Source organism: Siniperca chuatsi, linkage group LG1, assembly GCF_020085105.1.
Source record: "Siniperca chuatsi isolate FFG_IHB_CAS linkage group LG1, ASM2008510v1, whole genome shotgun sequence".
Classification (NCBI taxonomy): Eukaryota; Metazoa; Chordata; class Actinopteri; order Centrarchiformes; family Sinipercidae; genus Siniperca; species Siniperca chuatsi.
Window position 1 is genome coordinate 15435192 of NC_058042.1, and position 24702 is coordinate 15459893.

At 38.8% G+C, this 24702-nt stretch overlaps 3 protein-coding genes across 15 annotated transcripts in view; 2 read left to right on the top strand and 1 right to left on the bottom strand.

The window, feature by feature from the left end:
- Positions 1–311: 311 nt before the first annotated feature.
- On the top strand, positions 312–10099 carry caprin1a (cell cycle associated protein 1a). The gene is made up of 17 exons (XM_044193537.1): positions 312–469; positions 2001–2135; positions 4312–4374; positions 4535–4621; positions 5502–5743; positions 5961–6043; positions 6155–6310; positions 6399–6451; positions 6582–6665; positions 6775–6936; positions 7328–7436; positions 7608–7669; positions 8007–8138; positions 8456–8615; positions 8926–9114; positions 9236–9342; positions 9490–10099. Exons 2-17 carry the CDS (start codon positions 2001–2003, stop codon positions 9574–9576), a joined length of 1911 nt encoding a protein of 636 aa, XP_044049472.1. The 5' UTR covers positions 312–469; the 3' UTR covers positions 9577–10099.
- A 297-nt stretch (positions 10100–10396) lies between these two features.
- On the bottom strand, positions 10397–19116 carry nucb2a (nucleobindin 2a). The gene is made up of 13 exons (XM_044193550.1): positions 18958–19116; positions 18427–18567; positions 17340–17447; positions 16857–16989; positions 16597–16700; positions 14975–15160; positions 14658–14748; positions 14421–14479; positions 14250–14342; positions 14015–14104; positions 13740–13910; positions 12746–12806; positions 10397–12652 (listed from the first exon to the last, which is right to left on the bottom strand). Exons 1-13 carry the CDS (start codon positions 18979–18981, stop codon positions 12423–12425), a joined length of 1491 nt encoding a protein of 496 aa, XP_044049485.1. The 5' UTR covers positions 18982–19116; the 3' UTR covers positions 10397–12422.
- A 5368-nt stretch (positions 19117–24484) lies between these two features.
- Positions 24485–24702, top strand: part of plekha7b (pleckstrin homology domain containing, family A member 7b) — a 68816-nt gene continuing 68598 nt past the window's right edge. For all 13 annotated transcript variants that reach the window (XM_044197851.1, XM_044197899.1, XM_044197879.1 and 10 more), the window contains exon 1: positions 24485–24638. In XM_044197851.1, coding sequence (XP_044053786.1) covers positions 24556–24638 — 83 coding nt within the window. In that variant the 5' untranslated portion in view covers positions 24485–24555. The remainder of the gene's footprint in view (positions 24639–24702) is intronic.

Consider the following 24702-nt stretch of genomic DNA (forward strand, 5'->3'; position numbering starts at 1 on the left):
TCATGACCTCAGTATTTCTAAAATGTTGCTATTTTACATACAGTTGGTCTCGCATCATATGTGTGTCTGTTATTGAGAACAAAACAAGCATTCAAAACAAAACGTGCCTAACGTACAGGACACGCATTGACATTAATAAGGTTCATTTCTGAGAGAGAAGGAGTAATATAAAGAAAATGTAAAGTTGGATATGGAACGGAAAATACCAGTGCAGCACCATCAGGTCTAACAGAAGGATGATGACCGCTCTATGCATTTGTAATATGTATTTTACTGTCAGGCAGTCTTGAGGTTTGCTAAAGGGGTCCTTGTAGCCACTACCGTTAGCTCAGCAGCAGCTATTCATCCATTGGCTGGTGTGAGCCTGAGCCTAGAAAGATACCACTGAAAGTAAAAGATACGGACTGCTCTTATAGAGCTAACGTTAAATCCGACAAAGGAAATCTCTTTGAAGACAAAGAGTATAAAGGTATGGGATTCATGCCATCACCAACAAATGTTTGTTTAACTTGTATTTGTTTAATAAATGGTGTGTAGTCATCTTTACTCGAGACGACTGCACAAAACGAGTTGTCGCAGCGTCCCGAGGTGGTCTTTGTTTTTCAGTTGTAACGCTAAACGTCGTGGAACGACATTTCTTTTCTATGAACCTAGAATAACTGTTTTTATTGATTTAGTTAATTTAGTGAATCCGATTAACTGGGGACAATAGCTGCATAATATCAACGAGCACGTTAGCTTCTCAGCTAACAATGGGGCAAGGAGATTAGGACCAGTGTTGCCCGCTTATTAAATTGATTTGATGTAGCTAGCTAACATTTACCTTGCACTAGTGAACGGCTAGCTTGCTAACGAAGCCAAAAAGACAAGTTTACAACGTTAACTGACATTACGTGATTACGTATTGGTAGCATCTGCCAGTAAAGTTAGCCGGTGTCGCCAAGGGAGCTAAGGTTTTTAAAACTTTGATTAGAAGGCCGACATTTTAACTTGTGTTAACTTCCTTTGTCAAATTCCCAATTCAGTTCAGCATCCTTACATGTATCCAACCCCAACCATGTAATTACTTAACGCTAGCGACTAACATTAAGTTATGCCTCAGGGTAACCATAATTGGTTTTATTCGTTCCGTAGCCCAAATCAGACTGTCTGATTTGCTCGATCACCCCGGGCCCAGTGTTGTGGGTTTGAGTCTAGCGTCAGTATCCTGATGGTAGACGACATTAAGTACGTTAAGTTAGTAAAAGCAATTCCAACACTGTTCAAAACATACCATTGCTACTTGAAGTGAATAATAACATCCTTGGTAACCTCAATGTCGGATGTATTTATATGAATCCTCAGCTCATCGTCAGGTGGCAGTCGACCCAGGGAGCAGAGTAAATACTGTTTACTGACAATATTTACTTAACGTTACAGCTTTTTAAGAAGCAAACAAGGCTTTATTAGTTAATGTTTCCTTAGCCTCTCCCACACACACACACACACACACACACACACACACACACACACACACATAGCTCCAACAGATTTGTGTTAATCTGAAAATCAGATGATCTCATTGTTACCTTGTATTGGCCTAACACACAGCGTATAAAGTAATAAAAATGTTAACATTCTAATATAAATAACTTAGACATGTCTGTATATGTATCAGTAATAAATATCCAAATGAGAACCCTGTTTTAACAACCATACTTTTGTACTATAATTTTACTATAAACTATAATTTTCTCCATTTTCACTCTGGTTGTTAAAAAGTATCAGCTGTCCATACACTGCAGTGCATAACCTTAATTAGTTAGCCTTGTCATTGATGATTGAAGGTTTAGAATAGAGCAGTCCATGCCATGTGCACTTCTTACAAAAGGTGGACTTATAGTCTCTGCCTCTGCTTAGGACTGAAGTTACATTTGCCTGTGTTTGTTCCTTCTATTCAGGCACAAACATTTCCAAAATGTTAATCTTTTATTGTGTATAATACATTTTCTCCCCCATAGATGCCTTCAGCGATGGTTGGCAACAGTGCTGTCCAGGCTGCCATTCCAGACCTGGGAAATGGAAGTCATTGTGAGGCCATGAAGCAGGTTCTTGGTGTTATTGACAAGAAGGTCCGCAACATGGAAAAGAAAAAGGTATCTACTTCATTAAAAATTAAAATGTGTCATTTGTTTTTTCCCATAGCATAGGATATGGCATATTTATCCCTTTTAGTGATTTGGAAGAACACAAATACACATCTACAGTGTTTTGAATGTTAGAGGAAAAAGGTTAGAGTAGGTGAGGTCAGTGGGTTTATTAAGTGGGCTCTTAACATGTTTTGAATGCTAATGAGTGGTACTGCCCATTAGTAAACAGAACTGAGCCGGTCCCTGGTTTTTATGCTGACAAAACATAGCAGCTTGGTCAGAAACTTTATTTCATTTCACTTAACACTCAAAATACTACTACTAAATTCTGATTCAGATTTTCAAGACTCAGAGTCTTACCGATTTGATCCACATGGCAGCAGCCAACTCTCCGTCTGTCTTGGTTACAATCCTAGGTCTAGTGCTCGGATCTCGAACATTTCCGACCTCCTACTAGAAAAAGTACAGTGGAACGCCATTTAAAGTCGGAGGTCCTACTTGTGAACTCGGGGCAAATCCATCTACCCCGACTTCATGAAGAAGCAGTTGTCTGACGTCACATAACAATGGCGGCACCCATGAAAGCGCACGGAGGGGGGTGGGATGTATTTTTAGACTACAGTATTGTATTAAGCTAGTGAATGGAATATGAAGATACGTTTCCGAGTATAAAAGTGCGGTAAAATAATGTATAATGGCGTCTGTTCATGCGTCGTTGTTTCCTCCTCTGTTTCGTTTATATATGCAAGGAGGCTGCACTGCTGAGAGTTCAGTTGTGTGTACACCTGCCAAAGAAACCTCAGTTTGTCACGATCAGCCCTGTGTTTTACGTTTGACGTCGTGCACCTGGAACGCTTTGAGGTCGGAAGTATGACATTTTTACCGACATTGTCGGGAACGGCATATTTCTGTGACGATTCATCGGAAATACGTAGATTTGCATATCGCTCGTCGACGCGTCGCAATGAAGTATGGCTGCACCCGGTCAAAGCATGGATTCCCCGGAGCAGAAGCTGCAGCGTTAAAACTTCGCCCACAATCTCCCCTCGCTCTGCCTCTCCCGTGCGGTCTACTGACAGTCGCACATGCTCTGCAGAGAAACACACACAGAGAGTCTCCTGTTAGTGTAGGTCTACTTCTGCCGTTGTTTTGTAAAAGCTTGTAAGTGCACCTGTTAGTGCCAATGTCATTCGGTGCCGCGTTGGTTTCGATTGGCGACGTCATTAACAACAAGCCTCCTCCACAAACGGCTCACCTGCGGTTGTGAAATCGGACTCGCGGGTGAAAAAATCCATCATGAGAGTTGTAAAATTATTATTATTATTTTGGCGACTTTATAAAACAGTGCTGACGAAAAAAGTCAACAGCGCAGACACATAGCCTACCGGGAGAGAGACACAGAAAGAGGCAAGCCTGTGTGTGTGTGTGTGCGCGCGCGCGCGCGCGCGCGTGTGCCTGGAGAAAAGAGAACTGAAGAGAAAAGCAAGGTGAGCAGATTAAAGTAGTTTGAGTAAACACAACAAATAAGGTGTTGAATTAAGTAGAATTAAAATGGTAACATAATAACCTACTAGAAATAGGGTAATATATAAATTTATATTATTGTTTCAGAATAATGCCCTGCAGTACATACTTTGTTTCTTGTTACATTTGTTTGTTTTTAAAAGAAAATGATTGAATTAAGTATTGCAATATTAATGAGACATGTTTTTGATATTTATTTTGGGTAAATTAATTGTTATATTAATCAAGTAATAATAAATCATCTTTAGAATAATCGATAAATTAGTCGTTAGATTAATCAACTAATCGAAGAAATAATCGTTACATTAATCGATAAATAAAAAAATAACAAATTTTGTTAGGTGTAGCCCTACCTAGGTCTTGGTCCTAGTTTATCCTTACTGCCATAACTTGTGTCTGAAAGACAATGGCTCTTTTCTGACTAGATCCACCATCAAATATAAAACCACATTGATACTTAAAGCTGGAGTGCGGAACTTTTGTCTCCCTTTCACTTACCCTCACAGAAACACTGTCGACGCGTGCTTATGATGTATGCCTACAGTGAGTTCGCCCCAATTTCTGTTAAGCTGTTTGTTTGTTTTTTTTAATCTGTCTGTTGTTTTGTGTTTTATCTCCACTCAAATTTCACATTTCGTGTTTCTCAATATTCTTACAGTCCAAATTGGATGACTACCAGGCAAAGAAGAATAAGGGAGAAAGACTGAATCAGGATCAGCTGGTAAGATAAGACAATGGCAGATTAGCTTTGTTTTATCGCAGTCTGCTGCAATATAAATGCAGTAAAATTGTACACACCTACATAATAATAAATGACAAATAATAATAACAGAAATATTCATTACACAAATCTCAATTTTCTTTCCATGATGTACCTGAAGGAGGCCTTGTTGAAGTACCAAGAGATCATCAACAATCTTGAGTTTGCTCGAGAACTGCAGAAGAACTTCCTGGCATTGGGCCAAGAGGTGAGTCCTGAGTTACGATTGTTTTCATAACATGCTGATCAGTTGTTATAATTTATTTTAAGGCAAGTTTATATGTATAGCACATTTCAACAACAAGGCAATTCAAAGTGCTTTACATAAAACATAAAAGACATCAAGACAAAATGTAAAAGCAACATAAGGCAATTAAAAAGAGTAATAAGTAGTAAGACTAATCAAAAGCCTCAAATTTGATTTTGAGGCTTTTTAAAGGTTTCATCAGTATGACATTGCTCTTTAGTAACATTTAGTAGCATAAACATGAGGAAACCTTGTATTCCTTCTCCGTTCCCAGTCTTTTTAAGAGTAAATACTATATTGAGATCTTGCTTACAAATATCACAGTTACCACAACCTGCTACCATACTCCAGGGGTAAGACTTGAGGCTGCATATCAGTCTTGAAATAGTGGAGGTCATTTAGAGAATAATAGAGTGATATGTAGGCCTGTCACAATACCTACTTTTGTTGGACGATATATTGTCACAGCAATAATTGCAATAAACAATATTATTCTCATTTTAAGAGCATTCATTTGCATAAAGTCCCTGTAGTGTGGTGACACACACGCCACACCTACTGACTGTGACATTCTTATGTAAACAAACATGCATGTAAACACAACGGCCATTATCGAGGTCAGCAAAAATGATCAAGGTCATGTCCATATATCGTAAGATAAGTCGATAACGTAATTATTGTGACAGGCCTAATGATATGCATTGATCAGCAATACTTGTTAGACCCTGCTCACTGACATTTTAGATTTTACAGTGCAGTGATGTACAGGATGAAACTTGATGGGGGTTCTGATTTGTTTGGGAAACCAAATGCACCGAAAACATGTTGCGTGTGTGTTTAGGTTCAAAAGACAGTGAAGAAGTCTGCAAGACGGGAACAGCTGCAGCGGGAGGAGATGGAACACCGGCGGCTGAAGACAGTTTTGGAGCTTCAATTTTTACTGGACCAGTTGGGAGATGACAGTGTCAGGCAGGACCTTAAACGGCCTGATGACACTGGTTCCCCTTTGCTCACTGACGCTGACCTCACATCCCTTGATGAGTTTTACAAACTGGTGGGACCTGATAGGAACTATGATGTCAGGTATGAGGGTGCCTGTGATTTTCAGTGCTATTGATATTTAAGCGTGCATAAGTTATGTGCAGTGGTTACAATATAATTATCACTGCTTAAATATGTTGTATAAATTATGGTTATAATCTGTGAACAGCTGCAATCTGTTCAGAGAGTACAGATATTGAAACAGAGGGCCAATAGCATACTACCAAATTGTATATTTACCCTGTTGTGTAACTTGCAGGTTGACTGACCAATATGAAGGGGCCTCACTACACTTGTGGGAGCTGCTTGAAGGCCGAGACAAGGCCGTGGCAGGGAGTACATGTAAGTATTTTCATGGCCCTTGATCCCCCACCACACAAACACAATTAATTACTTAATGTATCATTAATCCATGCTTTTGTTTTCTGACTTGTCACGCTGTCTTTGTTCCAGACAAGTCACTGAAGGACACTCTGGACAAAGTGCTGCTGAGTGGTTACTTTGACAGAGCACAAACTCATCAGAATGGGACGTGCGAGGAGGAAGAGGAACAAGAGGAGCAGACTGTGGTGACTGAATCTAAGGCGGGGAAGCAGCCATTAGAACCTGGTAACTGACAACACATTAGCAGATATGTGTGTGAGATATTTCTTTGACACAGTAAGAAAACTGTCTTCATATTTGCTTATTTCTCCAGAAGGAACAGCTACTGAAAAATACACAGAGCCAATTGAAGTGGAAACCACAGAGGTGAGATTTCTGAGTATTATATATGCTGTATAATAAATCACAACTTTACAGTTGAAATCTATTTTCCTTCTTTTTGTTGTATTACATTGTCTTACTTTTTATTTTATTTTTTATATTTCTTGTGTTATAGTTTGTAAACAGACAGTTCATTCCAGAAACTACGTACAGCAGTACAGACAAAGACCAAGTGGAGGAGTGGACAGTGGAGGCTCAGGTATGCTGCACTACTGTATCACCACAGTCCTTAATGCCACTATGCATGTTTGTCAACACCTTGTATTTGCGTCTAATGTGCCTGTCACATGCGTTTGTGTGTCGACTAGATGGTGAATTCCCTCCAGCACCAGCCGCCTGCCCAGCTGGCTACAGAACCAACCGTTGCTGTGAACCATGTCACTCCCACTGTGGCCAACGACCCAGTGGTCAGAAAACAGGCTGTGCAAGACCTCATGGCCCAGATGCAAGGGACATACAACTTCATGCAGGTAAAAAAGGTCCAGCATATACTGTAGTGTTCAGCTCAGCGCTGTTACTGCTCAGAGATGGACACTTAATATGTTATTCACATATTGAGATACCTAATTGATTCATGTAGGGAAGTCTTTGTCTCCTTTCACTTGGTGGTCAATAATAAAAAAACAATTCAAGTAAAATGAGATCAGGATAAGCTTTTAGATAAAAGTATATTTTAAGAAGTGATTTAAAAGATGATACTGACTCAGCCAGTCTTATTTTCTCATCAGCTCATTTCAAAGCCTTGAGTAGGATAAAGGCTTGCTGACACAGGTGATTGATCCCAACTCACTTTGTTACGGCACTGCCACTAAACTTGATCCATGACCCAACAATACATTTACTCTTGTTCGGTTCTCCTAGGACTCTGTGTTGGAGTTTGACGGGCAGGCTCTGGACCCAGCCATTGTGTCTGCCCAGCCGATGAAGCCTGCGCAGACTGTTGACGTGCAGCAGATGGGCTGCCCTTCGAGTGAGCGCCAGTTAATTTACCTTGACTCTGAACAGATTCTCTCACAGATTCTATTGAGTAGGGTCTGGTCACTGTTTTCTGATGTGGATATATTATCCTATAAGCGTTATACACCAGTTAGTAAAGTAGTTTTTCTAAAGTGCTTCTCTTCTTTTATTTTCTTCCAAACAGCCCTCTCAGAGTCCAGACTTCATCAACCAAGTGCAGTGTCTGGACCACAGGAATCGTCACAGGTAAGTAGAGTGGAAGCATTTCAGGAAGTAATTGGTGAGACTTGGTTGTTTTGATTTGCCTGAAAGAGGTGCATCCATTGAATAACAAGCGTAGTACAGGTTATTTCTTGTATTATGTTGGCCGTATTTTTAAAAGTGCTACTATGTGGATTAATTGTGATGCTCTCTGAAATGTCATGATGTTATCTACTCTGTATTTCAGGGAGATATTCATTTGAATATGATAATAAGGTAGAAGGAAGTTTAAGGTGAAAAATCAGAGGTTCTGTCTCTCTCACTGAACTCTCCGCAACCTCATTTCCTTGCCTTCTGAATTTCCTCCTTCCTCCCTCCCCAGGCCTCGATGTCTCTGTCATCTGAGCAGTCCCCCGCCCCGTGTTCCTTGTCCACTGCCTTCCCACCTGTCTCCAAACCCTCCCACAGTGGAGGCATCAATGTCAACGCAGCACCCTTCCAGTCAGTGCAAGCGGTACGCTTTCTGTCTGGGTCCAACTAAACAATATAACAGTGAACATGTTTGGACATATTTAATACATTCTTTTGGAAACTGTCAGGTTCCATACTTGTTTGGTTAGCAAAGTGAATCAAATTTTTAAGGACAGGACACTACTTATTACTAGCAGCAAAAAACTGGTTGATTATTGGTGCACCGTCTAAAAAGACAATTTGACATGTCCCCTCATTTCCCAAACCTACAGAACATCTTGCTCCCCAGACGTTCTGTAGAAATTATTGTGTTATTTTGGTACAGACGGAAGTACAGAAATTTTTTCTTTCCCTCTTCAGGTATTTAATATGAATGCACCTGTACCCCCAGCCACTGATGGCCAAGCAGATCCTCTGAAGCAGCCCAGCCAGTTCCCTGGTGGCTATGGACAGGGCTTTAGCAGCCAGTCAGAGAGTACTATAGACCAGCCTGACATCCCACAGGAGACATTACAGTCAGGTGAGGGTAGAGCTTTGGCTCGTCGCATATCTTTAGACCAAGCAATGTTGACATTGTTTGGCATTACCTCTACATTCACCCGACAGTATAAATATTAAGAGAAAAAAATCTACACAAATTTTAAGGTTGTGTGCATTTTATGTTTTGTATAGAACACCCGAAACTCTTAGATATGTTTTATATTTAATGAACAAGATGTTATGATAATGGATAATAACTGTGTGTAAAATTTAATATTTTGTGTACTCAAGTAAACCCACCAGTGCATCATAGACTTACAAAATCTTCTGTCTTGTTTACTTCTGTCCAGTTGTCAGTGGGTTCCAGCCCCAAGACCAGGTCATGCCCTCAGCAGGAGGCCATGAAGAGCCTTCTCCAGGCGCAGGGTTTGGACAGTCGGGCCAGTCCTTTTACAACAGTAGGACTGTGCCCAGGGGTGGACCCAGGAACACCCGTGGCATGATGAATGGATACCGGGGCTCCTCCAATGGATTTAGAGGTACAAGCATCAAACTATGTTTTAAAGAGATAAAATAGTCGTGTGGCTTTGTGATTCATTGTAATGACACAATACATGTTGAATTTACATAAGTCCACTCTTAATTGTCTTTTATCATCAGGGGGATATGAAGGCTATCGCCCTCCTTTTTCAAATGCTCCCAGCGGTGGTTATGGTCAAACCCAATTTAACACGTCTCGGGACTATTCCAATAATGCCTACCAGCGGGTAAGGGTTCCTTTTCATTATTACCTTAAATACACTTTATGTACCAAAAAGCTCAGATAACATATTATCTATTTTTCAGTGCATTTTCTTTACAGTTTCAAATTTGTAAGACGGCTAGTTATTGTAAATCCCTGTTGTTTCTTCAAGGAGGGATATCAGCAAAACTACAAGCGGGGAGCTGCCCAAGGACCTCGAGGTTTGTCTCGAGGAAATGCTCAAGCAATGCGATCCTAAAGGATCCTAAGGACCCCAAGTCGCACCACATTTAACATTCAGGATTCTTGAATGTGTTTGCCCCAGCTCACTTTTATAACGTTTTGTTTCTCATTGGTAATCCTACTTTTTTAACTCCTGGCCTACTTATCAGAGTCAGCCTGCTTTGGTCTGTCTAGATCCTCTTAATGTTTTAACACATAATGCTGAACTTCATCACATGTAGGATTATCAGCAAGTCTGTGTGATATAAAACAACAAATAGATATTCCTGTAAACTTGAAAGATTTCATTAATTTATTTTTTGTACAAAATAAATGCAAAAAAATACCCTGCCACTGTCGATCTGATTCCATGAGAATGATTTTCTTCTGCCTTGTGTTGTCAGCCACTTTTCCCTCTTGATCTTAAAATTTTCATAAAGGCATTTGTTTTTTTTTTGGGTTTTTTTTTACCCCTCTGTCACCTCTTGCGCCATCACCTCTTTGTACGCTGATGTTATTGGTTGAGACTGTTTCAATAAAGTTCTATTACTGTCTGTTGATACAGTACTTTCCTGCTTTGGTGTGCATACAGGCAAATTAAATCTGCACATAAATAGCACATGCCTTTTAAGATAAAGACTAGGAATAATCTTGGTAAGGGAAACATTGCTTAAAATTAAATCATATTACTATATACGTACATTTTGAATATACTGAAACTTTCTATTTCAACAAATAAGGTGCCATTGCTTCAAATCATTCATATATTGTATATGGATTGTCCGTACTTAACTGTTTTACATTGCACTGTAAGAGTGATGTGTCAATCATTGAGTGATCAAATCTATTACACAAACTGAAAGGTCATAACTGTTTTATTATCTTGAACTGAGGTGTACAGTATTGTCAAATGACTGTATTGTATCCAGCAGCAAGCGATCGGAAAACACCATCTGTACGTGTTGTGCAAATTATGATGCAGTATTGTCTTAAATGAACAGTTAGCACACAGAAAACAAACACCGCAAAAAGAAAACCGTATGTAAAAGTACAGTATGTATTCCATGTCTGAATTTTGTATAAAGTAAACCACAATAAGGCAGACCTGTAATTTCACCACTCGCAAATGCAGCCTTCTAAAAAAGTGTCAATAAGTCAACACCTGTTTGCCATGGCCACAGTCTGCCAGCCGGAAGAAACCACAACATTACATGAAAACAGCAACCTACACCAAACTGGTAATCTGAGGGAAAATATGCCATGCTGATTAAGTTTGTCAAATTGGGACCAAGTAATACACATTTGGTGCCAAATACAATGATGTGAACTGAATGCAAATCAGAGGTTTACATGATATCACACTTCCAAGACAATATTAATCAGACAATGAAAAGAAAACTGGTAATATCAGAGTCAGAGCTTTGCCCTTTTTTCTGATTAAAATTTCTAACTGAAAAGTCTACACCTCAATTGCTTCTTAACATCAAAACTGTTTTATTAAACAAATTAAAAATCACGATCAATTATGATCAACTCATAAATAAACATGTCACATACACATTTTGTGCATGAATAATAGACCAAAATTAAAATGCCCATCATGCTGTTAAGTGTACCAAAGCAAATCTAATATTTCAGAGGCCACATTTGGCCGCCCATACTGTAACCAAATACTCCCATATAATAAGCATCTGCAGGGCTGTGATGAAGTAGGGGAACATGTTTGTTGAATGGTGGGATATTCCATACCTATTTTTATTTAAAGAACCTAGCACCTTTATTTATTTAACATCAAAATCAATGGAGAGCAGCTGCAGTGTGGCCCAAAAATAGCCAGTAGTCCTGTACCCGATGTCTTTTTAGGCAGCGCACACATTTTTTCTACAGTTGAGAAAATCTGACTATGTTTCAAGGTAGGTAAACAGCTGACAGGTTATGACAGCAACCAGAATCAACATTACGAAAGTAGCAAAAGTATTGGTAAAATTATTTCTTGACAAAAGTATAAGGACTCTGAGAAACCTGGCTTCATGGGGGTGTTTCTGGTTAAAAGATCATATTTAGTGAGCGTGGCAGCTGGAGATGATGGAACGGTGTATTCTACAAAGATTTGACCAGACCCTTGTAGTCCAGTCAGACTTGTAAAAGTCCTTACATTTACTTTTTAAGTGAAATGGTTCCTGTGCTGTATACTGGTTAAAATTGCTATAATGTGTCTTTTGAACTTTTAGGCAAGTATAATGCTATAATAGAAAATATAAAAAAAATGTCTCTTGCATTCAGTTTCTAAAATGTTTACTATAGTCCAGTGAAACGCACACATGTAAACAAATTTTTTTTTTTTAAGATGTTTGGGGGTATCTTGATAGTCAAGTCAGAAAATCTAAGTCAGAATGATCAAATCAAAATTACATTTTACACATTATCCCCCTCAACAGCTGCACTGTGCATATCCAAAAGGCTCTTGAATCAAACCTATCAGGTTGTGGAGACAGTAGCAAGTCATTGGTAGAGGTTCTGTACTTTGAACAGCAAACAGCAGGTCAAGACAGCTGACCAAAATTATATTTTTGTATAATTGTATTACCAAACATTTTTGATGATTTCTAATGTAATCAAACACAACTTGAAAATGTAAGTATGCACATTTTAAGATGGTCGGTCATTTTACTATTGTAATTCCGTTATGTAATCCAACGATTACAGTTATTATCAAACAGTGGTGTCATTCAACAGGGGTTCCTTTTGTGCTGCTCTCCTTCACCTCAAGCGTCCTTCAAACCTCTAAGTCATGCTGGTTAAAGAGGCCTAATACTCAGGAAGGACTCTCATTGCAGGTGCTGCAAAAGTCTGGTTGAGGAGGTTCAAGTTCTGACAGCATTCTTATGGCAGGTTATGCTGGCCTTGTGCAGCTTCTTGGTGGCCTGGTGGCAGATCCTGGTGTGTCTGGGGGAGACCATGTTGGGCCAGGTCTTGATTTTGTTGTTCATGGTGTTCCTGAGGTGTATCTTGAGGAGCTTGAGGTGCAGGTTGATGCCCTTGTGCTTGGGCCTCTTGTTCAGGATGCAATTGGTTGTCAACTGCATGTAGCTCTGGGATAGCATTTCCTTCAACTGTATCAAAGAAGCAGTTTTACATTCTCGGGTGAGAGCCTGTACAATCAATCAACTATCAAAAGATGAACAAATGGTGCAATCGAGACTCACCGTGAACCTCTGGAGGGGGTTCTACTTTCTGTGATTTCAGCCGTTCCATATGCTCAACTGCCTGCAACAATGGAGTTTCATATCAGTTTTTTTATATTTGAAAAGTGCACACAGTACTGTGGATAGTCACAGTAATTTGATAGCTTAAATAAAACATTGACACAGAAAATTAATTTTTATTAAAGTGTCAATCTCAAAGATTTTCATTTAAATAAATGTCTGTTAAGTCACTATCGATCGCCAAATGAGTTAACACAATGGTGATTGAGCCTATGGCCCACTGATGAGATTATACAGTCCTTGCATTTGCAGTATTACAAACTCTGGAAAAATGCTGTATTACTGCTAATGCAAACCGAACATTTCATATTGCTGCAGCTTCACATTAAAAGCATTTAACTGGTGAAACACAAGTTGACTTTTATTATGAAGTAGTCAAAGGAAATGCAATGTGTTTGTCAGTGAGCTTGACAATGACAGCCATCTACAAAACAAGACAAGGTAATTTTCAACATTTCTTGACAGCGTATCAGTTCGAAATACCTGTCACCGTGCCCTGCTGTTCGCAGACTCATGCCGTGTGCAGCATAAAATCAGATCATGGTTGCTCACAAAATTATGAAAAAAGGCCAATTATTGCCTGGCTTCTTCTAATTAAAACGACAAAAGTTTGTTTTGCTGCCCCCAGAATTCTGTGACCTGTAGTATTAAACCGCATTTGCTGTTACCACCAGTAACTAGGTGTCGCCAAATCAAACAGGACTGAAATCTTAAGTATTGCCATTAAGTCAGAAAGTGTTGTCACACTGAGATTCCACCCACAGATTTGGTGTCTTGTTCAGATGAAACCTCTACAGAACTACTATTTTCTTATAAACATATAGCATCAGGTTTGGATGTGAACAGTTTGTCACAATCACTGTTGGAGTAAACCTACTATACCAAACCTTGTTTGCAACTAAAAAATTTAAAATAACAGTGTACCACTCCTTACCTGTTGCAGCTCAATTTTCTGTGCATTAAGCTGCTCCTGTTGTCTCTCCAGCTCATCTCTCTGTTTCTGGAGGTCAACAGCCTTCAGGTTGAGGTCCTGTTCCTGCTGAGCAAGATGCTCCTCAAACTCCCTCATCTCCTCGTCTGTGTAAGCCTGGTTCTGCTCCAGGGTCTGAGCAACACACATTTATTACAGTCCTACTTCTTTTAACAAAATGTTTTTATAATTACATTACTCTTAAATAATGTCAGCACGATAAATATATTGTGTCTCACCTCCCAGCTATCTGGCTCCAAGAATTCCTTTTTCTTTGTGGCAACCAGGAACTCATCTAAAGAAACCAGCCTGTCTTTGTTAGAATCCACCTATGAGGAAGACAGGAGCAAAGAGCTTTATGCAAAGAAATCAATTATACGTGCTATAATTTAAGTCAAGGCATTAGATAATAGATGGAGGGCTCTATCTATATGCATATGCAAAAAACAAGGTCCTGAGTGTAACTTACTGTACCTCATTCATAACATGCTCTCTCATACGTAGCCTCTCTTCCTCCATCTCCACCATGTCATCTTCTTCATTGGTGGGGTCATACATTTTTTCCAGCTAAAATCACAGAGACCAACAGTCAATGCAAAGACCATTCACTGAAACATTACAAATTTTCAGATGCCATGGCTTCACCTCTTTGGTGAACAATGCCTCCAATTCCTGTTCATCAAAAAAGCCATCTCCATTGGTATCTGCATTTTAAAGAAAAGACTGTCTTGAGCAAATACAACATTATCTGTTGCATTACATATTACACATTATTATAATTAATATTATATTACATATTGTACAATATAGATTATGTAGCATTGAATAAATGGACATCATCCCTCCAGTCTTTTAACAGTTGCCGGTTGGTAAAGGTCTTACCGTGCAGGTTGAAAAAGGTCTTAGGGTCAAAATCTTCAGGGTCCAAACCATCAGCTTCCTCCCACACCTCCTTCAGTTGATTCTGGCTACCCTGCAACATGTAAGCAAAATCACATTTGAATTACAACTGGATAAATAACAACACATTTCAACATTTTGGTTCACGTCGATGCTGGAAGAAACTAAACTCTTAAAATCTGGACAAAAAATCACAACAGGAGATGGGACAGAAATAGTTACTCTTCATTGGCTGAAACATAACACATCATGTCTTTGTGTCATGTTGTCACCTGTGTGTGCACCTAGATCAGACTTACCGGGTGGTTGACTTTCGGGTGGTCAGCATGCTTCTTCCTCATCTCCTCATAGTGCTCTTCCTCTTTCTTTCTTTCATCCTCGTCCAGTGTTTTCAGGTGCTCTCGTCTGTCGTGCTCTTTCATCATTTCATACTTCTTGAACTCATCGTGTCTCTCTTTGTCATAGTTCTCCAGATCTTTAGTGGCCTTGATGCAGGGGAAGCAATTTCCTACATTATAATTACGGGGCAATTCCATTTTTCATGTTGTTAGCCCAACTAACAACTAAACTAACTTATTATACTGCATGTATTCAGCATATTGTACTGTTTATGGAGATTTCTGAATGTTGTTACCCCTCCCAGGTTACATTAATTTTCTGTTGTTTCATTTTAGTATGAAAGCAACTTGTAAAGACTCCAAACGTACTGGAGATAGGCAATCCATCATAGTGAACATTGTGTCTGAAACAATTCATCAAAGTCACTTTATCATCGTGCACACCCCAAAAATAAACTACATAGCAAAAATGAACATCAGAGCAACATCTTTATTAAAAAAGCTACATATAAAAGCACTCTGATTACCAAGTAGGACATTTCTTTTCCAACTTTGGCTGCCAGAGCCTCTCAATAGTAGTGAACAGATCTTTGTGTGCACAGTAACTTTGCCCTAAATTAATTCAGACAAAATGTTCACTGTCATGGATTACTGTACATTACGTAACTTGTTTGGACTGAAATAAAAATTAATGAGAACCGATAGATGTCTGGGAGGTAGGTAAAATATACACTCAGTGGACACTTTATTAGGTATACCTGTATAATCTAATGCATTTCAATACAACAGCCCTGCCATAACATATCTTTGCAAAGCTCATAATATTCAGTTTTTGGTGATATTGTCGGACATGTGTAAATTAAATGATATGTTTATTACTGAAATCATAGTTAAATTTAAAGGTGGCGTTGTACTGGACTGCATTATATTGAGAGGTGTTTCAAATTTTTTGTCCTCCCTATTTACATTCACGAGGGGGGCAGAATATTAGAAACACCTCAATATAATGCAGTCCAGTACAACACCATCACTAACTATGACCTCAATGCTAAAACATATAATTAATTAACACCTCTAAGACAGTGTCAACCATAACTGAACATTATAGGCTCAGTTGAGGTAAAAGGAGCAGGCCTAAACTTATCCACTTTTGTATTAAAAAAAAATCTTGACAATTTGTACTCATAATGAAAAGCACGTCACATGACACAAGCTGCAGACGGTCCTGCAGGCTCCCATAATGACACTGCTGTTCTCTACACCTACAACTGCCTTCCTTTTCTTCCTGGATGTTGAAAATGTATAGCTGTATACAATCCACAAAACTCGTGGTCATTCTTAAGCCATTATCGTTAGCTTACAAATAAAGCAGTTTTGTGTAGTTCTGTTTTAACGTCTCTCTACTGCAGCACTCTTCTGTGCCAAGACAACATTTCTGTTAAGTGTGTACTTTCAATCTTCCTTGTGTATGCTGTCCAATTACTTTACTAAAAAAAGTCCAATGGCAGTTTAAATGAGTAGAACAGTGTCAACATGTCCTTAATTTAACATTTTTTATAGAATGAAGTAGCAATGAGATTTACCGATTTGATGAGCCGATCCAGGTCATCCACTTCAAATGTATGTGGGTTCATGTGGTTCAAGTACTCAAACTGTTTTAGCAGAGCCTGGTGGTCCACTGCTATGTCTATTCAGGGAGTAAATGATGACATAAATAAAAACATATATAGAAATATAACATAGCATTTTCCTTGTATTTTATTTACCTCTAATGTACTATTTAAGTGGCATCTTACTTTAAATATACATCAAAATTAAATCTAAATGTTGTTGCACAACATACCATTCCCTCCTTCAAGGTCTTGCTTGGCCTTAATAAGAGTTCGGAGTCGGTTTACCTCCTGCCTCTTCAACTCATCCAGTTTTGTTCTGACATGATGGCTGACAAAGTCCAGCTCTTTGGCCAGCTTACCTTGCTGTATTATACATGAATGATGCAAAAGTTAGTGTTATTTATATTGTAGCAGTGCATGTAATAAATAAATGAATGAATTCAACATTTCACTACAATAAGTTTGGTTTTCAGTATTCTGTAAACTTGAATGGTGCAGTGGATCACAATTCCAAGAAAGAAGAAGACAATCTACTGCTGGATTGGTAGTATTTCTCAAAAAAAATTTCAAAAATGATTTCACCGGGAGATTTATCATATTCCTGGACAGGTGAAAGCCCATTATTTACCAGTCAGAGTAATGATTTACTAGTAGTTTATTCTGGGCTGGTAAACTTCCCACCATGCTGATAAGAGAGAAAAGCAGGAGGATACCTTGATGTCTTCCATGTCTGTATTGTGGAGCTTTTCTCTGAAATGTTGATCTTTCTCTAGAAAATCGATGACTTCCCTGAGGTAGCGGTCGTAGTGGAGCCCAGTGTCCTATAACATGTAACAAATCAAATTTACTTTACATAATAACATATTATTATCAGCACTTCAGTCTGATATACTGAAGACTGTGTAAGTGAGTAACAGATCATTTTGCTTTCATGGGATACATGTCTGCTGACCAACATAATCGATCATGTGTCCAGATGTTTGATGTAGAAATTACAGGTTTTGTCATGAATCTCTATAAACTGTATTACTGCCTTCTGCAAATTGCCATATGCTGCAGCTGTTCTGTGGTTAAAGACCATTTACTTATTCTCCAATAAATAGTTGCATTTGTATGCATTCTCACGCCAAAACAGAATATACATGCTATTTGTTTAAGCTCTGTTAAGCCAATAGGTCAATATTAAACATGGACAAACCCTTCCTGAGGCAGAAATGAGAGACTCCAATCTGTGCACTCACAAAGCTACAACATCTGGAGCTGTTGTACTGATGATGAAATGGATTTGTAGGATCATAAGTTTTGAGTGGAGTGTCTGATTTACGTAATTTAATTGTAGTGCAATGAGACATCAGGCCATCTCTCATTTAAATTAGTCTGGGTGCTGTTGCCAAACTCTCTCTTGTTAACTGCAGATGAAGCAGCTGATAAAGGCGACATAACTGCATAGCATCAGGGCTGCAACTAACAAGTAATTTATGCTGATACATTTATGAACATTGATTAAGCATTTACTATGTAAAATGAAAACAAGGAAAAGAACAACAAAGAAATCTCCATATTTGAAAAGCTGTAATGAGCAAAGATTTGGGATTTGTTCTTAGTTAAAAAAACAAAAGTAGAAGAATTTATCTATTTATCAAAATGTTGATGAGAAGACATTCACAGAATCAACTCCTCTCTTAATCTATTGCTAAATCTGTGCAATTGCGGGGTGATTTCAGGGCTACATACCGTGGCTGTAATACAAAAGTACAGGAATTATGCTTTGTGATTAATTTTCATCTCGTGTCTTTTTACCACACTAGCTGGAGGCTCTTCAGGTGTTTTCTCTGGCTCTTTGACTTTTGTCTTATCCATACTGATGGGCACTGCCTCTAAACACCGCAGCTGGAACAGCAGCAGAACCCATCCGGTGACAAGGGCCCGGCTACAGCACATCTGGAAATGAGGACAATTAACGTTACAACAGTTTTACATTACACTATTATTTACATTAACGCTATACAGTATGTGAAGACAAACAGTTACCGTGTCCCTGTATGTACAATTATAGTTGTGTGGCCAGCTTCCTCATTTGCTTTTATTCAAACAGCTCTTCTAGCCTGCATAGGTTGTACATTATTGGACAGCTAATAATATCCAGAGGGAGCTGTTGGTGTTAGCTTTAGCACCCACTGACAGATTTGGCTAATGAGAATCAAACACCTAAACTAGTTGTATGCTGACAGTCTGAGTAGCGCAGCTAACGTTACATGTTCATGACACTAAGCGTAATGTTAAAAAGCTTCACCAAAGAGCACCATAGATATCTGCCACTTGTATACTCACTTTATTACGAATCCTGGACCTCATCTGCTTTACTTTCCTGCCGTTGCTTCCTCTCAGCTGGAGTTGTGTCGGCAGCTAGCTCGCTAGTCAGCACGGTAGGTTGTGCGCGCGGTAGTGTTAACCGCAGTGGTCAGTTCAGCTGTCTGTCAAACGGACCAATCATGTTGAGTTGCATTGAATCGTACGTGGCGAGATGACGACGGAGCAGGTGGGCGGTTACTTCTTATTTCTGATCGAATCAATAACAGCAATTTGAAAGAGTTAAGGTCAGGAAACGCACAAGATGCAGGGAGGAGAGAATGCTTTTCTTTTCGTTCCAAATAATTTTCATCTCAGTTTTCTCCTGATCAGTTAGCGATTTATTTATCGATTCCGTACCTGTATCTAATGCATAAGCACATCCGTCTTGTTTATTATTTTATTTGTGAAAAAGAGAATGCTATTGAATTGACTTACATAGTGTAAGTACAAGACATCTAATATTCGTTCACTGCACCAGTGGTGGAAAAAGTAGGCTTATCAAATAATGTGCTTAAGTGAAAATAGTAGTAGCCTACCACAGTGCAAAAAACCCCAAACTCAATTATTAAGTAGAAGTACACAATTAAAATCAGTATAATGTTCATGAAGTATTCAAAGTAAAAGTATGCATTATTCAAGCATTATTGGCCCCTGTTGGCCCTGTTAGTAGCATTTAGATGTTGCAGCTTGTAAATGTGGAGCTTATTTTACCTAATGTAGATAATGTTGTTTAATCAATAATAATGCATTATATTTCATATGTTGATCATATGTTTTGTAAAATATTAATCTGCAGAGCTTGTAACTATAGCTGTCAGACAAATGTAATGGAGTAGAGGTACAAAGTAAAATGAAATGAAAATAAAATAATATAGAAATACTTGAGAAAAGTACAAGTACCTCAAAACTTTACTTAAGCACAGTTCTGAGTGCAGAGTAAATTTGAGTAAAGTTGAGTAAAAACAAAATTTTCCACTCAACTCACAAAGCAGCAGCCTGTGATTAATGGGTCCAAGTTCACCTCTCACCCCAGCCCTGCTCACTGTGCTCATGGGGAGATCTTACATGGAGCCTTGTGTCTGTACTTACAGTTATTTATACCCCTCTCGATGCACTCTGCAGCCTGCACAGGCTGATGAAACCAGAGCTTCTGTGAGCTTTCTGAAGACACTCAAAGAAATTGTAATTAGTACTGTAAGTAATCTGAAAGGAGTCTACACTTTTCTACGTATTGCTTTATATGCAAATACCCAGACAGACAGTCCACCAATCACAGTTTGATCCCACGTGTCAAAGTGTCCAGGACACAACCTTAGATTTCTGCCATCGGTGTATGACTGTATGTGAATGGGTGAATGAGAGGTACATTGTAAGCACTTTGGATAAGCTATATGGTATATACAGTATATACTGTATAACAGGAATTCCATGTTAGCCTAACTGGTCAAAAATGTTGGAAGAAACAGGAGATAATGAGTGCATGATTAAAACCATCTAGAACGTATTTATTAGATTAAAAAAAGATTTAAACTGTGTTCAGATCAGATTCTCTCTTGTTTCAACAGCTGCTTGGATCAGCTTGGACAGAGGGCAAACATTTGTTGCCCAGGAGTTGTAAAAGCATTGGCTTTCTGCTGGAACTATAGAGTGCAGGAATACAAATCCAAAACGACTATTTATGAGCCTTGGCAGGTACAGCAAGACAGTGAATCAAATTTTTATCTGGATCAGTTGGCTCATGACTAAATAAGACAGTGTAGTCTCTCATTCGTCCAGGAGTGTTCTATCGTAGAAAAGGTTTCAGTCGTAGTCATCTGGACACTGTTTTCAGAATCAAGACGTTTCAGAATCAAAAGAGTTCTACTTATGACTAAATATAACATCCCTGCCCTGTAGGTGTCAGTGTATTAGTTCAATGAGCTAGAAAGCAATTAATCATTGTCTTAGATCATAACTAACATAGAAAGTGAAAGAAAGCTAGAGCAGATGGGGAAGATCAGCACTTCTTTTTAATCAGCAACTATATGATGATTAAATGCGCCGCATAATGAACAGGAGACTACTGTCTAAATATTTCTCTATACTATGTGTAGTTAATAATTCAGGCACTTTGAGACACCTGCACACACTCATTTATATACCTCACGCTGCTCAGATTAAGGGATAATTTGAAAAAAGCATTTCAGAAAGGATGTTATTGATTTCCTATGTGGGCATCTGCCAGATAGATTATGACTCAAACTATTCTCAGATGAAGAGCTGAAAGTCAGAAGAGAACAAGCAAATCTTTATTATATTTTCTGCTCAGCACCTTTAGTAAGCTGTGATTCAGCAGGAGGAGACTCTCTGAGGAGAAGACAATAACATTGAGTCACCTTGCTGCATTGTGAGCCTCTGGCAGCCAAGAGGATGGGAATCAGCAGCAGCAGAGACCATACTGCAGAGCTGCACTGGACTGCGCATCAACTATGTGTGTATTTGTGTGTAAATTAGTATGTATAAGTGTGTGTGTGTAGTGGGGATGATGATAAATCATAGCAAGGTCAAATAACAGAAATTGAGTGGGGATACCAGATGATTACACTGCAATATGTATGGTGTTCCAGCTACCCTGTGCTTCCTTTTGCATACTGGCTGCGGAATACACAACAAGTTAAAATGATGATAAATTTAAGTACAGCAATATAAATAATACAGTGGTATTATTGATTAATCCAGACAGTATTATCCCTGTAGCTGATCTCTGCTCGACCTTTCAGTGCAGAACACTGATTCCCCAAAATGCAGCATTTCTTCACATTTCTTCTTCAAATCTGTTGCATTTGGGTGGTGCTGTTCTCATATTGTGACAGATTTATTAATACATTTTATTATTCACACATTTGGTTTATTCCTTTAAGGTAAAATACAGATGAGTGTGAAATTAAAAGGAAAAGCCAACATACATGTTTTGGTATGGTGTCGGGCCCCTCTGAGCTGCTAAAATAGATTTAATGCTTCCTGGCAGAGACTGATGGTGGTGGAGGGCACTCTCTAACATGTCTTCCTTAGGTTGTCAATTAGAATTAGATCTGGTGATTATAAAATGCATTTGTTATGTTTCTACACTTATTTATTCAGTTTTTCCTTTTAATTTGTAGATCTCATTTACTTAATAATTAATTTTGTATTATGTGTCCAGAAACCACATATGTAAGGTTAGAAACATATGGCAGGGAAAGTCCTTTTAGTCTTGAGTTTTCTGTCAAGCAGATAAGAAGTCCAGTGAATTGGTTTTTGCACAGCAGTTGTACTATAATGGTTTCTTAGAGGAAATGTTTTATCTCTCACTATCTTTGAAGAGCAGTGCCTTAAACCACTGGAGAATGTTCAACAAAGCTTCCTAAAAAGGGACTCACACGTCAAATATTTATAATGTTGACAGATATATATTGCTCTCTGCTCATTGATGTGCACCCCGTACAGTAGTATTTTCCTTTCACAAAGGACACATAAAGATGACTGTAATCTCACAGGAAACACAAGAAACTCTGACATAAGGTATTTCTGCATGTCTTTCTATGATTGTTTGACAAGTTTATTGGGATACCTTTTGCTCTTCCCCAGTTAAAGCACATAATGTTACATGGAGGGGATTATATTAATGATAATGCATTTAGAGTACGGCATGATGGCATTAAACCTTGCTGCTTGTCTCTTGATGGTCGAAAATAACTCCTGTGCCAACACTACTGTGACTTTGAACATTGTCTGCCCTTACATAACCCAAGTGAAATTTATGGGCAGCATTGGTAAATTGGGCAGGTCTGTTTGATGCTGTGCAAGCATTATTGTAATGTCTCATGGTCAGGAAGGCTCTCTGTCCTCAAAGCGTGACTGCAGTGAAGGTGATGTGAGGCTGACAAACTTCATCTAAAGCTACCATTACAATTTATTCATGGACATAGATTCATTCACACCACTCTGAGCACACACACACACACACACACACACACACACACACACACACACATTTGTTTCACTATCCCCAATGGGGACCCTAAAACCAAGTCTTAAGTCAAAAAGCAGTCTCTACCTCTGGGGATCTCAATTTTTGTCCCCATGGTGACACAAGTCCCCATGGGTTAGTGTGTATTCAGGTTAAAGTCCCCACCTGGATATAAGAACATGAAACATACACACACACACACACTGGCAGTTTTACAGAGACCTTGTAGCACTCAAATGCTTTTTATTTCTTTGTCTCAAGGTAATGTACACACACACACAAAGATCTTTCTTAGCAACAGTAGCGTAAAGTTTGTGGGTAAATCTGTGATTCTTTAGTAGAGGGGAAAAGACAAATCATATAACACTGCAGTACAATAAAGTTGATTTTTGAAGGGTTATTGCAAAGGCAAGATATTTGAATCAATATATAACTTTAAACACTTGGAACATTTTGTTCATTGTAAACTTTGTTTCCATAACATTACATCAGTAGAAGAGGGTCTATTGCAATGTTTATTTCTGTAATTGTTATTTTTATATATAAATTCTATATATAAAGTGTCTACATGACTAAACTACAGACTTTGATCTAACTTTTATTAAATCTGCTTTAAAGAAGATTTGGGGTATTTTTCAGTCTGGATGTGATTTTCACAGTTTCACAGGGGACAAAGTTGATTAACATACCTCAAGTGTAAATTGCTGTCATCTATCTGGGTTAAAATGTAGACAGCCTCCTGACCAGAATCTTACCTTGAGCTTGAAAATGTTTTGTGTTGTGACTTTATCTTTGTTAGAAACCAACTTTCTTCTGTTGCGGTGCAACAATTCCTCCACTGTTAGTTATTTGGACGGTGCTGCTCTCAAACATTCCCAACTAAAAGACTTCTACTCATACTTTTAATTTCCTAGCCTCCTCAGACATGGCTGCCACCTGTCTCTTATAAGCCTGAGATAAAACACTTCTGTGAGGGTTCCTTGTTTTATCTGTATTTTTCTCATCACTCTTACACACATTACATGTCCACATAGCTTACTGCATTCGCTTAAAAATAGAAAAATAAGCATGTAAATTTCTTTTGGTTTAAGTGAGATATTCCTGTAATCCTTTAATATCCCTTAAAGGACTTACATTTTTGTGTGTCGAATCCTACTAGAATTAGTTTTAGGACTGCTAACGTTACATGTTTTCTTAATTTTTGTTTTATGTAGGCTATGTGGCAAACATCACTGTCCTGAAATGCCCCAGTCATAAGTTTCAGCTTTAATCCTCTTCTACTACACCCTAGGGGCTACACCCTATGCTTCTCCGCAGTGGGCTTAATTTAGGCTATTATTCAGTTGTAGAGGTCTAAGCTTTGTTTTAATCATCTACCAGACTGCTGCGGTGGGAACCGGTTAGCCCCTTTTCGTTAGTTTAAATGACATTAAAAAAAAATACAGAGTCGTGGAAGTGGTCTGAGTTTGGTATTCTTCCCCTTTAAAAAAAACTATGCAGCCCTAGTGGTGGTGCTATCTGGGCTCCCTGGAAAAGTCTGCGGAGAGGGAGAGGGAGAGGGGGGACAAGAGAGCCGGAGACGAGAGATCATGGCGGCACCTCTCGGACGGGACACCCTACCTGACCACTGGTCATATGGAGTTTGTAGAGATGGCCGGGTCTTCTTTATTAAGTGAGCTAGTTTAACTACTCAACGCTTGTCAACGCTCTCTACGAGGAATTATTAACGTGAAGGA

Bases quoted from the DNA above. Each gene is read 5' to 3' on its own strand.
- caprin1a (XM_044193537.1), top strand. From the start codon at position 2,001: ATGCCTTCAGCGATGGTTGGCAACAGTGCTGTCCAGGCTGCCATTCCA. The intron at 6,044-6,154 runs GTAAGTATTTTC...TCTTTGTTCCAG, and splicing joins GGCCGTGGCAGGGAGTACAT to ACAAGTCACTGAAGGACACT. The intron at 6,311-6,398 runs GTAACTGACAAC...TTATTTCTCCAG, and splicing joins GAAGCAGCCATTAGAACCTG to AAGGAACAGCTACTGAAAAA.
- nucb2a (XM_044193550.1), bottom strand. From the start codon at position 18,981: ATGAGGTCCAGGATTCGTAATAAA. The intron at 18,568-18,957 runs GTGAGTATACAA...CCTCATTTCCAG, and splicing joins GGTCCAGGATTCGTAATAAA to ATGTGCTGTAGCCGGGCCCT. The intron at 15,161-16,596 runs GTAAATCTCATT...CCCTGCATCAAG, and splicing joins TGGATCGGCTCATCAAATCG to GCCACTAAAGATCTGGAGAA.